This window comes from Schistocerca serialis, chromosome 6, assembly GCF_023864345.2.
Source record: "Schistocerca serialis cubense isolate TAMUIC-IGC-003099 chromosome 6, iqSchSeri2.2, whole genome shotgun sequence".
Lineage (NCBI taxonomy): Eukaryota > Metazoa > Arthropoda > Insecta > Orthoptera > Acrididae > Schistocerca > Schistocerca serialis.
The window spans coordinates 327,580,019-327,594,714 of record NC_064643.1 but is presented as its reverse complement, the minus strand read 5'-3'; the positions used below and the strand labels follow the sequence as shown (position 1 = coordinate 327,594,714).

At 37.6% G+C, this 14,696-nt stretch overlaps 1 protein-coding gene across 1 annotated transcript in view; it reads left to right on the top strand.

Annotated features, from left to right (window-relative positions):
* Positions 1 to 7,614: 7,614 nt before the first annotated feature.
* LOC126484854 (armadillo repeat-containing protein gudu-like) overlaps positions 7,615 to 14,696 on the top strand; it is a 51,646-nt gene continuing 44,564 nt past the window's right edge. Inside the window, exons 1-5 of the mRNA XM_050108450.1 lie at positions 7,615 to 7,786; positions 8,952 to 9,088; positions 9,198 to 9,291; positions 9,757 to 9,965; positions 10,367 to 10,576. Of these exons, the coding sequence (XP_049964407.1) occupies positions 7,615 to 7,786; positions 8,952 to 9,088; positions 9,198 to 9,291; positions 9,757 to 9,965; positions 10,367 to 10,576 (822 nt within the window). The remainder of the gene's footprint in view (positions 7,787 to 8,951; positions 9,089 to 9,197; positions 9,292 to 9,756; positions 9,966 to 10,366; positions 10,577 to 14,696) is intronic.

The window sequence follows — 14,696 nt, the reverse complement described above, 5'->3', positions numbered from 1 at the left end:
TGTAGGGGCATTTCAACAGGTGTTTCTGATGAATTCGACCACAGCTTCACAGCACTTGCTAGTATACCTTATCTTTTAAATATCCACACAGAAAGAAATCTGGTGACCTAGTGGGCCAATTAATAGGGCTGCCTCTGCCGATCCACTAACTTGTGTAAATATGGTCTAATACCTCCTGTACTTCAATTCCGTAATGCGGTGGGAAACCAGCATGCTGAAACCACATACATGTCAAACATCCAGGCAACATCCTGCAGTAGTACTGGTAGCACCTACTCCAAAAACATGTGAAATTTGCATCCATTCAATGAGCCATCAATAAAATAAGTATCAATGAGTTAGCTCACCATGATGCCACACAATATGTTAACCAACCAAGGACATAAATGCTCACCTTGTTGGAACCAGTGGGAATTGTCTGCACTCCAGTAATGCATGCAATACACATTAACACTACCATGGATTGTGAATGTAGACTCATTGGAAAATAACATCTTGGCAAAGAATGTGGGTCATTTGCCTTTGTTGATGTGCCCATTCACAAAACACTATCCAGTTATGGAAACTGGCACCATGCATTGACATGTGGTATGGATAGTACTTATGAGAGTGCAGTATTGTCACAATACTATCTGCAGACTTACTGGAATTTTGGTGTAATTGCCAGGCCCTTACCAATGGCTTGTGGCACACTGCCACTAGTACAGCTTCTCCTGTAACACATTTGCTTCATTTTCTCTTGCCAGTCTGTATACTGCCATCATACATAAAGGCATTCACAACCTTGTAAAAGGATGAACAAGTGCAAGCTTTCTCTGAAAATGTTCTGCATATAAGGCAACAACAGCCTCAACATTTCTCCTACATTCACCATAAATCAGGGTGATTTCAGTTTTTTCTTTTGTGGCTGTGACATTCATCATCCACTTGAACGTTTGTTGTCCAGATGGTAGGTAAGTGTGCAGGCAGTAAACACTGTTCAAGTATTGTAATGTTTAGTGCCATTGTCTATTCTATGTCTGCGCAGTATATGAGCTCCTATGACAGTGCAATTCCCTAAACTGCCACAGTGGTGTCCTTCAGTTAACTGTACTCATACAAGTATTGTATATACCATGTGCACACAGAATTACTAAGTTCTTACTTATGTAGTATTTTATGCAATCTCTCATTTACTGTACAGTTTACAGTCCACTGATTCCAGTGGTATATTTAGTTTTGCCTAAAAGCTTGTTGGTTACAAGAAATTAAGGACTGAAGTTGTTACAGCAGCGTGTGTAGTAGCCACCAGAAAGATCGCGGGAGGCGCACATTGGCACGGTGCGTCATGGACGGTAGTTGCCGCAAGTAGAGTCCCGTCCACCAGAGGGCACGCGAGAATTCGGATGCGACCTCTGCCGGCATGACAACAACAACAACAACTCCGGCAGCACGGGCCGTGCCCAGTCAGTTAACATCGGGCAGGCCTAGGACACAGTCCCGGTCTACGCTAAGTAAAGTGCGACGTAAACGTGAACAGTGTTACTACAGCGTGTAATAGTAAATTTAATGTGAGCTAATTAGTAACTTTGAGGGGATTGACACATCACTGGAAGATCCTTATTCCACTCCCTCAAGCAATTAGTTAAATGTTTCCAAAAACTCATTAACTCAAAAAGGAGCCCTTACACTTGTTTGACTCCAGGATTTGACATTATAGTTTTGTTGCTCTCTTTTTCCTCAACCTGATTGTTCCTTTAGGTTTCCAAATAATCCACTAATTAAGACATTGGCTAGATTAGCAAAATTCATAAACTTCGAAATTTTATATGAAAGTAGGGAATCCACCATGTAGGTATACAGCATATCATTCAAATAGAACATTGAACTCTATTGTTTTCCAAATCATTTGTTATTCTGATAAACCAGATTGTTGTTGGAATCACTAGATCTACTCTAACACTAAATCTGACAATTAAGCTTCATAACATTGGTGAAGAAACAATACCGCGTAAGTAACAAAATAAGAATTTTACACGAGAGACAAAGAACTGTCTAAAATGCCTAATACATTTCACAACGGCGCTAAATTTGCATCATAGCACTACAAGGAAATATTGGATCAAATAAAAATGTAAAAACAAAAAAAATACGCTTTAGAAAACTTAATTACGGCACATGCGCGGAATTGTCTCGGTATTTGTGCCATGATCTGTTACTTACGCGGTATTTATTTGTCAGTCTCCCGGCACAACTTGACAGATTTACGTTGGTATTTGGTGCTGAGAAAGCTAGTAAGAACACGTTTTGGAGCATTAATCATTTTTATTGAAACATTTCATAGAAACATTTTAAATAAATAATAAATCCTAAATGTCACTCAAAGCAGCAACAGAGAATTACACTGCACTGATACTCGTCACACAGTTACCTCCGTGATAATTTTCACTCATAAGGAATGTTGTCATAATAACTATGACAATCTTTAGGAAGAACAGATTTAAGGTGTTGTAAATGATCCCATTTGGATTTCTTGATTTTCAGTCTTTCCTTGTATAGTTTCGGGAAGCAAACATCTCCAAGAATTTTCCTTGGAAGCCTTGGGAATTCTTGCCACACCTCGTTGAAAGAGCACTTGTAGTAAATAATACCATTTGGGCTGTACTGTAGCGCCATCAGATCAGTAACTGTAGGCTCATTTTTTACACCTCTTCCAGGACCAATTGACTCGTACAGCCGCAAACTTTTCTCTGCGTAGTTGATTAAAAAGGAATAATCTAGGTAATGGACTTCATATGGCTGTGGCTTTTTTCTCACTTCTTTAGATATCATAGTGTTTTGGCTAGGAAGTGTAACTTCACATCCTTTAAGCTTGCACTCAATTGAACTGTGAACTGAGTCACATTCCATCTGAGTATGGCCTTTCTCCAAAAACTTTTGTGTAATCAATACTCCAGTATCAATTGTTAATCTTAAAAGAGCATTTGATAATATCACATTTCTGTTCTGATATGTACAGCCATCAGAATAGAGAATGACATGAACGGGATTTTCCTTAATCGTTCTGGATAGGGTGTCCATGATGCATGAGGCAAAGCATGATGCAACCAAATCACCTTGCATTTCATCGAACCAGTAACATACTGCATCACGACTTTCGAAATTATACATTGTAATGTTATGTACAGCCAACTTTGTTTTATAATAAACTGCACTTGCACTTAAAAATGGAGCTACTTTCACGACCTGTAAGTCCATGGTGTACACTGAGCAGAGCTTCTGCTGGACTTCTTTCTTGTCAGCATTTTTTTTCATCCTTGCCTGCTCTTTCCGTTCTGTGTCTTGCTTCACATGTTACCAAGCGTGTAACTACAACACTAGTCACACTGGTCTTTCTTGGGGAAAATAAGCTAATATTACCATCTTCTAAAATCAAGTTAAAGGAAGCCTGACTTGGTGAAACCTTCTCCACATGACATTTTCCCCCATAGAGTCCTTACAGCTGTTGTTGGGATTGTAAAATAGGCTCAAGGTACAACTTAGAGGAGGATTTCCTGCAGTAATGCGATGGAAAATTCGGAAGAGAGTCCAGGAATTCTTTCATGAAGGTTCTCTCATCTTTCTTCTTCGTCTGTTTGATTCAAAGTTGTGATGATTCTGTATCAGGACTCATCCTATGTGTGGAATTATCTAGCCAATACTGGACAGTCCATCCTTTAATCCCAAGAGTATTGAGAAACATCTTTTTGCATACTTTGTTTCACCAGCTCATTTTTCAAATGATAAATGAGCGTCCCTTTTCTCCTGGATTTGCCAGTGTTCTGCCCTGGATGTTTGGTTGGAATTACGTCCACAAGGTTGATAATGTAAACCTTCCTCTGATCCCATGACATCCTTTCCCAAAATGTGTTAAATACTGCCTGCCTATCATCAGCAGAAAACTGATGACACTTTCTTTGAACGGATTTCTGGCACACCTTCGAAGTACATGTTGGACCTAATTTTCGTGCCTCTCTTGGAGTATCATTAGTGATTTTACCAATTCAACTTCTTTTCTATCCAATGTACGCCTGTCCATGCATTCTCAGAATTTTATTGGCATTTTTCTTCCAATCTTCAGGATGTGGTTTAGACTTCTTTTTCCTGTCACTGCTTTCATCAGCATAAAATTCTTGGCCTTCACTGTCAACATCATTATTTCTCCCGTGATCTTCCGATAATTTATCCACAGTGTTTCGTAAACAATGAGCACCATCACTTAGCAATGAGTGTGAAGTACTGTCATCTCTAGTGGAAACTGTAACTGTGGTTTCATTTTGAGCATTGTTGGATACAGCCACTGAAGTTTCTAGATGGCAAAATATTTATAAATTGATTTAAGCAGACAAATATGAACCTCAAATTCATGTATTTATGAGAACGACAGCATCAGTAATACTATTAACAATAATCTCAAGAAAATTTACCTGCGTCATTAGATGTTGCAGGAACAGTAACCGAGAACCCCATATATGAGGTAGGAGATGAGGTACTGGCAGAAATAAAGCTGTGAGGATGGGTGCGTGAGTCATACTTGGGTAGCTCAGTTGGTAGGGCACTTGCCCGCGAAAGGCAAGGGTCCCACATTTGAGTCTCGGTCCGGCCCACAGGTTTAATCTGCCAGGAAGTTTCATATCAGCGCACACTCCACTGTAGAGTGAAAATCTCTTTCTGGAAATATCCCCTAGGCTGTGGCTAAGCCATGTCTCCGCAATATCTTTTCTTTCAGGAGTGCTAGTTCTGCTAGGTTCACAGGAGAGCTTCTGTAAAGTTTGGAAGGTAGGAGACGAGGTACTGGCAGAAGTAAAGCTGTGAGGATGGGTGTGTGAGTCGTGCTTGGGTAGCTCAGTTGGTAGAGCACTTGCCCGCGAAAGGCAAAGGTCCCAAGTTCGAGTCTCGGTCCGGCCCACAGTTTTAATCTGTCAGAAAGTTTCATATCAGCGCACACTCTGCTGCAGAGTGAAAATCTCATTCCGGAAACATCCCCTAGGCTGTGGCTAAGCCATGTCTCCACAATATCCTTTCTTTCAGGAGTGTAGTTCTGCAAGGTTCGCAGGAGAGCTTCTGTAAAGTTTTGAAGATAGGAGATGAGGTACTGGCAGAAGTATAGCTGTGAGGATGGGTGCGTGAGTCGTGCTTGGGTAGCTCCGTTGGTAGAGCACTTGCCCGCAAAAGGCAAAGGTCCTGAGTTCGAGTCTCGGTCTGGCACACAGTTTTAATCTGCCAGGAAATTTTGAAGTCCCATATACGAAATTAAATCGGTAAATGTAATTTCAGCATTATGACTTTTCTCGCCTGTTGTTTGTTCTGCATTTATGGGAGATCCTACCAGAAAGTGGACAGTCTAGAAATCTTTGGCAGAAATGAATAATGCACAGAACAAGTGAAGTGGGGGTGTTCTAATTTATGTCACTTGCAGTGCTACTAACATTCAAAGGTGAAAAATAAAACAATTTTCTTACCACTGTCAGTCACTCTCAGGAATGATTCTCCGCTTTCATAAGCTTATTTCAGCTGAGAAACAATTCCTTCTTCAGTAAAAAGATCATCATCTGTATCACTGTCCATTATCATGAATGAAGGTACAAGCATGGAACCACTTTCGAGCACTGCTAAATATGTAATAATACAGTAACAATGTGCTGTGGCTGTGTGCGCTTTTGTATTTACATGGTATTGTTCACAGTATCCATAGATTGTAGATTTAATTCTCTACAGTTCCGCAGTATTGCCGTCTATTTATTAGCTGTGTCACATACCCGGTATTGTTTTAGATAGTTTTTTCATGGTAAATAATTAAAAATTCAGAATTAAGGCGTTAAGAGCAAATGCACATATGGTCAACGATATCATATTACTGAAAAACGAAAAATTGGCAAGTTGTCAGTTACGCGGTTTTGTTTCTTCATCGACAATAAGCTAAAATGTAATTTCCAAAATCACAAAATATTCCTACACCTGTCTATATGTATTCCCTCCAGGCAGCTAGTCTGCAGTCTGCTGCCAGAACTAGTCTGAGTAACATCTCCAGGTCACTCAACTGATAAACAACATGTTGTAATGTGTATTAAAGTCTGTGCTCAGTTACCAAGCATTTGACACTTCAGTGTTAAATTCTGCCTTAATTATTTCTGTTAATTTCTCCAAGACAACAACATAACCTTCCACTTGTTGTCATGAGTTATTCGGAGACCTACTATGTTCAATGACTGTATAGTTAAAATCAACTTTATGGTATTTATCTGCCAGAATCAGCATGTGAAAGTGTACCGCAAACATCTTGCCACTATTAAGACTGATTTGTAGTTTACTGTGATTGACATTCTATGTGAGATATTAAGCTGGTCATTATGTTGCTATGAATGATAATAAATGTAAAAATCAGTCAAATTTAGTAAATAATGTGTTGCGTACATTATTTAAAACTTGCCATATTACAGCAACATGATGGACATCTGATGACAAGCTACCAAGGGCAGTCAAGAAATCACAGGTAAAATATGTGAACAATTTTTCCACTAGGATATCTTCAAATTCAAGCACTCTGATTGACAACAGCTTTATAAACCAAGAAAAACCACAGCATAAGAGAATCAGTACAATTTGTGAATGGTATCTCTGGCCACCAGAGTCAGATACTTACTAATGACAACCTGAATATCTGCCAGAAAAAATACATCCCTGTTGAAAAGTAGTAGAGTAATAGAAATTGAATTGATTTAAATCTTTAAGTCAAGGCTCCAAGATATAGAACGGAGACATGGACAGTGAAAAAGATTTCAACATCAAATAAAACTTGTTTAATAGCAAAATTGCAAGGCAAAACATGTCAGCTCAAAGTGAAACTTGTTTAACAATAAAATTTCAAGCATATTTGACTGCATCTTTTGACAAATAAAATAATAGTTGATAAAAAAAATATGCATTACCATTGGGATGAAATAAAATGCCTAATCATATCAGTTAAGTGAAGTTTTTTGCTAGCCAGTCACTTTTGTCAGTATACAGTACAGCAGATGTGATTATCACTGGACATCATCAGATCGAATAAGCAGCATCCTTGACACAATGCAGCATGACTTGTGGGCTCACAAGATATAATGGCGTGCTACTTACTGGATCTAGAGATTACAGGAAATTGTTAAAATTGATCAGCCTTCATTAAAATCATTATGCCTGACAATGAAACTGTTAAAAGAATTAAATTTGCCATAATGAAGTATTTCCTCAGAAGAGAGATATAACATAAATAACTATAGCTTTGGACTACATCTTTAAGCCCTTGAGCTGGTACTGTATTATAGAACTGTAAAGCATATTGACAACTTTGACATCATCAGTGAAAAACAGTTCAGTTTTGAAAGAGGTATATCCACAACACTGCAATGCATATTGACAACTTTGACATCATCAGCGAAAAACAGTTCAGTTTTGAAAGAGGTATATCCACAACACTGCAATGGAACCCTTACCATGAATGTGTTTAGGGTTTCAGATTTGTGTATAACAAAATATTTCTTGTCAAAGAATGCCACTGCAACATCAGGAGAGCAATAGGAAAGTCTATAATTCTAACTTTAAGAGAGAAACCAGAACATGGTCTCTGATGAGCGTGGCAAAGTGGATGGGATGAGAAGGAGTGTAACTGGTCTGCGTGAGTCTGTCCTTTGTACACTGCTGTTTTTCATACATATAGCAAACAGAATAGTATCTAATATTTCTGTACAAAGTATAATACTTCTGTACAAAGGACAGTGTCAATCACAATGTTTGTGTTTTTCAGTCAGTAATCGTGGCACATAAATGGTAGATTTATATGAGAACTAGCTTCCAAGACAGATTTTTAAATTCTATAAACACATATACAACCGGTGTTCAGAACAATTTACATTTTTCTGAAAAGATAGTTTTTCTCCTAAATTATGTATCACACTGTGATATAATTTTGCAAGTTTTTTCAGTTCTTTATGTGGATACTACATGAAAATGTGAGAAGCAAATGTAGTTATTAGTAAAGAATAATAAATGGCAATGTCATGGTTGATGTTGAAGTTTGACTGCATAAATGACAAACATTTGAAATACTTTTTATTGGTTGTGTTCCACAGCTTTAATAAATCACAGAAATGACATATTGTAACACTTGAAGCTGCTGCATAATTTATTTTTAATTGTATTACAAAGATAATACTTGTCATAACAGTAATTCTTTCCTGTTTTATACATTCTTCACCCAAAACCTACACAGCGGATCAAAAAAAGTTATAATTCCAATTTGTTTGTCTTGGAGGGGGACATCCAATGATAACACACTCGATCCACCTCCACCACCCCACCCCATGAGTGGGTGGCAGGGGTAACTTTGAAATCTTCAATGAGAACCTCCATTTTTTATTGTGGATTACAATTCTATGGCAAAATCTACATATGTTTTGTCTGAAGCATTTTCTTCATTTTGCCACAGATGATGCTTTAATTGGAGGAATAGAAAAGGATACACAATCATAATGTATGACATGCTACTCAATGGCCCTTGAATATCCAATGGCATGTGGGACCCCTCCTCCATGCTGTGAGGGCAGGTCAGACGAGTATCTCATAACATGTAATTGGAAACCCCATTAACAAAGTTGTATTCCTCTGAAATATCGATTACGGAATATAACTGGTAGCCAGTGCTAGGAGAGAAATGTCATTGTTCTGTGATTTCAATAACAAGTAGGTCAAAGTTGTCACCTTTATGCTATAATTTTATAGAATTTTTTTCATGTTTAGTGAACCATCTATACAAGCATAGTGATCTTGGCTGCACATGGTTTCTTGTATCTTTAATGGTATAGGAAATTAACACAGCTCAGTTATTAAGTAGTTTGTGGTTCGCATAATATTCTTGATTAAATGTATGTACTTCAATTTTGTGTACATTTGTGAAGCTCGTTTAGTTTTCTCACATTTCAATACAGTGCCCTCATGTATTGTCCAAAGGTCAAATTTATTCAACCAAGTGATTGTTATTGGGTATAGTAAAAGAAAAAAAGGGAGCAAAATAGTTTTGACCCTGAGACAATTAGTGAAACTTATTGGAACCTCTGCATAGAATGTAATTGTAAATTTCACTGCATAATGTTCATATACTGACTAAGTTAAGTCATTGCTAAGAGGGAATGTTTTTTCAATAGGCTGATTTAAATCAGCCAAACTTAGTCATTAGTTATTTTACAATTTATTATACATATCATTATCATATACATTATACATATCATTATCGTATATGTTTGTTTATATTTTATGGTTGTGCTGTTTTACTTACTCTTATTTATATTTACCTGTGAATTGGTGGTAATCAAGATGGAATCGTATGTCTCAGTCATAAGAACAGTGGTATCTTTGTGATGAACTAGTGTCTTTATTTTGTGCCTTTTGTCTGTGTGTGTGTGTGTGTGTGTGTGTGTGTGTGTGTGTGTGTATGCGGGCTAGAGAGAGAGAGAGAGCGAGTGGACTTTGTATGCAGTAATTGTTGTTCTATTTAAAATTCTTCATCATTAGGTGTTGTAATTAAATGCACTAGAAAAATCAGACACCTCTAAATTATGATTCGGTAGAAACATGTATCAAATCAGTACCTCTTGATGTGAAGTTGGTCTATGAGTAGCAATATCTGCAGCTATCACATTTTATGAATGACAAAGTATCATTTGTGTTCCTGTGCATTGAAAAACTGCTGAAAATGATTGCAAGGTGATAAGCACTCAGTTTTCTTCTTTCATTATTTCTTCTTCATGTTAATCAAGCCATATCGCCTCAAGTGGAGCTTACTGTTATTGTTGTACAGAAGATTAAAGTTCATTAATTGCTTTGGAGATTACATCAAGCTATGCATTTTGCATTGTTACCGTGTAGTTTTAAGGCTGAAAAAATACACTAGGATGATATTCTTTTCCCAGAAAGTTAGTTGACGACCATGCTGATATTGGATTTGTGCTTATCCTGCTAGTTTAATCTGTCATTGCTTATCTAAGAGCTTTCTCTAACAATTTGAATGTATTAGTAGACTCACTTCCTGGCCACAAAAACAATAGGCTACCATAATTTAAGATAAACAAATAGTCTGTAATACAGTGATGTTGAAACAGATCTCTTGGTCAGTTACAATAATTTTTACATGTGAATACGTTTTCCCTTTTATTCTGTCCTGTAAGCAACAGCAGAATACAATTTGTAAGCAATGACCAAATAAAATATTTAACAAGCTGAGTGGTTAACTTTATATTCAATCAACAGTTTTGTTTCATTTCCTTTCTTTCCATTTTTTCTCCCCCTGTCAAGCATCAACTGTTCTTTGTTTCAGCTTGGGGCTCTTTTAATTTTAAGCAAAATATCATCTAGTCGCAGCATAAAAAAGAGTATTCTAGATTTTGAAGGAGTGCTGCCACTAGTCAACATTCTTTCATGCCCTGCAAGAGATTTGCAAATTTTGGCAGCAGAGACAATCCAGAACATAGCTAGCATGAGACAGGTTCGAAAGCTAGTAAGACAATATGGAGGCATTCCTGTTCTGGTAAGTGCTAAAACATTTACAAAAATTGCACGGAATTTTTAATGACTGTACTTAGTGGACTAATCATTCAATTTCAAACAACTTTTTCATGTAATTATACTATGATTATTAGAAACACTAACTTCCTTTGATTACCTAAAGTTTAGACAACAGTACCTGCTTACATCATAATGGATGTTTCCAAAAGATTATTCACTACTTAATTGTTTATTATATCTTTTTTTGTGTACAGTGATGATTCAGTGTTGGAATGAAACAATAAATATCTTCTTAGTGATAAAAACAACTCCAAAATATCACCAATTTCAACACAATGGGTGTGTTTGTAAAGGGAAGAGCATCACATAAATTTAAAAAATAAAAAATTGTGTAAGAAACTGGTTACATATGCTGACTTTAATGTAGATGCAAGGACTAATGAAAAATTTGTATCATATTTAAGGAACCAGATAGTTCCAAATGGACAAATCTAAATTTTGACTACTGTACAAGAGTTACATCAACTGCTTCAACATGTATTGATAATATCATAAATATATAGCTATAATTACAATGACAAAGGAAAATTTGTATTAGATTCAGAAGTATCAGACCATGCAGCACTATTTGTATCATTATCAAAATTAAATTTGTCCCACTTACACACACACACACACACACACACACACACACATACACACACACACACACAAATAAAACAGAATAAAACATAAAAGAATAATTAGGAACTTCAGTCAAGAAAATGTAGAGGTACTTGTTAAAGGGCTAAGCTTCATCATGCAGTCAGTCAGCAGACACACTTAGAAACAAATGACAATTAGAATAATGTTTCAGCTGAATTCATGGGTATATGCAGGGAATGCTTTCCTTTTGTAACTGTATGGGTTGTGTCTAAGGAAAGCACATCATGGGTAACAAAAAGAATTAGAGTGTTTAGTGTTCAGAAAAATGTATACATATAAGCTTTTAGATCTGTTGTAAGAAATGAAGTTGACAGTGAAATGGAAAGAAAATGCCCCTTTAAACTAATGATAAATGGTATAGCTGTTACAGATTCCAGTGCCATATGTAAATCCTTCAACAACTTCATAAATTGTCATAAAATCTGTGACTGCTCACTACAAAGTACAGATCCTAGTATGACAGAGAGAAATTGCTCCGGTTTTATGTTACATCATGGTTCAAGCTCTGAGTTATGAAAATCATATGTCCTTAAAAATTTAAACTCAGTGAGTTGGGATCATGTACCCACTAGAAGAATAAAAATAGTCTGTCTTGGTATTGAATGTCCACTCTCCCTCATAACTGACCAATGTTTTGATGAAGGACATTTTCCAGATTGACTAAAATATGCCGTAATTTGACCCATTTATTGAAAACTGCAATCAAGATGAAACTGGAAACTGTAGACCTACTTCTTTGTTATCAGTTTCTTAAAAATATTTTATAGAGCTGCATGTGATCAGATAGAAAATTACAATTCATCCCACAGCATTATTTTATGCACTGACTGTGGTTTTAGGGAAGGCCACATACTAAATTAATTGGTCACAGAATTTAGCAGATGTTTCCATAATAGGATGTGTCTGTTGGGTATCATTTGTAATCAGGACATGCTTCCCTGAAAACAGACAAAGTATGGTTTTCAAGAAAAACTCTTTAAGTTGGATGTCCTCATACTTAACAAATAAAAACAAGGACTGTGTGTTAATAATAGTGGCAAGGAATTCCTCTCTGGTTGGAAGAACACACACACACACACACAAATTAGGATTTCCACGAGGCCCAACATTTGGACTGTCTGATAACATCATCTATGCAGATGACTCAGCAATAACAGTCTGTTGTAAAACTGATGAAGACTGAATCTGCCATATTGAGCAGACTCATAGGGAAATAGAGATGTGGCTTAAAAATAATATCTTGAAATTAAATTTTGCAAAAAGAGAAATTGTTCATTTCACCATGGGGTTTCAGAATTGTTACACTCAAATGGCAGCCCCCTGTGAAAGTAGTTTTGTTGTTTAAAACATCTGCCTTGCAGGATACTCACCATGGTCATAAAAGTCCATTGCATTATGATGAATGACATCTTTCTGGAAATCATCCAATTCAGTGACAATTCTGCTTCCACTCATATATTTTCCTGGAGATTTAAACTTCATTTCTTAACCACAGGTTTCCATTGCTCATGTGTTTGCAAATATTCTCTGTATGGTTCATAGTGAAACACCACACGCTTTTGCTGTTACAGTCTGTGTTGCTGATAAGATTTTGTCTCTTCTGACAGTGTCTTTAAGGTCATGAGGAAATTCATCTACATTGTACATAAAACTTTTTTTGGCTGTGTGTGTGTCTTGAAACTCATTACCTTAACTCACAAACTAAAGTAACAGTACTCCCAATGAAAATCACTTCTGTTTTTGCAAACATGCACTTCTGTGCATTGCAGGCACAGGCAAACACTGCATAGTAGGTAGCAACAAAGTTGTAAAGCCTTGCCAGCAGCAGCATGAATGTAGTGCAGTATTGCCCCATAAACCATGTTAACAATAGGTGTTTAGTCATTGCTTCTTATGATGCTACCTGAATGGTACCTGTTGTGGAAATGACACAGTGGCAACAGTGTGAGCTTAGAGTCACAGCTGAAGCCAGACTAGGTCAAAGGCTTCTCATTGGCAATTAGAAATGGAGGGAATAATGAGAGGTGGAACAACTGAGCCAGCCCTCTCAGCTGCCACTTTCGCTTCTCCCTAGTACAGTGTACTCACTCTTAGTGAACAATTACTCAGTCTACTGACCAGTATCATGAAATGAAATGAAATGTTATGTGGTGAGGGCCTCTCAGTGGGTAGACCAGATTGGCTGGTGCGAGTCTTTTGAGGTGACACCATTTCAGCAACTTGCACGTTGATGAGGATGAAGTGATGACGAAGAAGACGACACAAACACCCAGTCCCTGAGCAGAGAAAATCTCCATCCCAGCCAGGAATCGAACCTGGGCCCCCCGGCATGACGAGCTGGTGCACTGGCCACTCAGCTACCACAACTATAAAAAAACAGCAGCAGAATCAGTGGTTTGCTTGGCTTTGCAGCAGAAATGTGATACACTAGTATTCTTTTTGAAACCTCTCATACTTCTATAACACAAGAGGTCATGAAATGAAAATAAGTTGAGGGATATGACTGTTAATTAAACACACTAAAGTGAACGATAGTAAGTAATATTTTGATCTCTAATTTCAGCACTTCTTTATGTAGGGAATCAGAACTTAAGGTTGAAAGTTTAATCAGCTACAGGTTCATTAGAGATTTAGCAAAGACAGAATACAGTGAAACATGTAATTACTCTAAGGGAATGAAATAAAGTGGCAGTCATTGGATTAAGATAATTTGCTATTCATCACATAGAGGAGGCACTGAATGATTGATAGGCACATATAAAGCAACTGTAACTGTTAGCCATTATTCAGCTGTCAGATAAAATCCTTCATCAAATAGAATCACACATTCATACACAACAACTCTCACACAGGGGCATTGTTATCTGATACTGTGGTCCCTCTGCGGTGAGCAGTGATCTTAGCGTGGGTGGTTAGTGAGGCGCAGAAGACACATGGAATGGGGAGGGGGAGCAGGGTTATGGTGAAGGAAGATACCAAAGTGCTATCTGGGGGAGCAAGCAGGAATGTGGTGGGAACAGTATGGCAAGCTTCTAGGTGCACATAACAGTGAACTATGCAGATGAACGTTGGGACAAAAGGCATGTGCGAAGGTTGAGTGGGAGCAGGGAAATGAATGAAGCAGATGGGGATCAGGGACTAGTGAAAGTTTAGGCCAGGTGGTTTACAGGAACAGAGGATATGTTGCAAGGAGAGTTCCCATCTGCAGAATTCCGAAAAGCAGGTGGTGGTTGAAAGAATCTAGATGACATGGGCTGTGAAACAGTCGCTGAAGTCAAGCACATTGTGTTGTACAGCATGACAGCATGCTGGGCAACTCAGTGGTCCAGCCATCTGTTGGCTACAGTTTGCTGGTGGCCATTCATGCAGACTGACAGTTTGTCAGTGGTTATTCCCATATAAAATGTTGCACAGTTGTTGCAGTTAAGTTAGTAAAC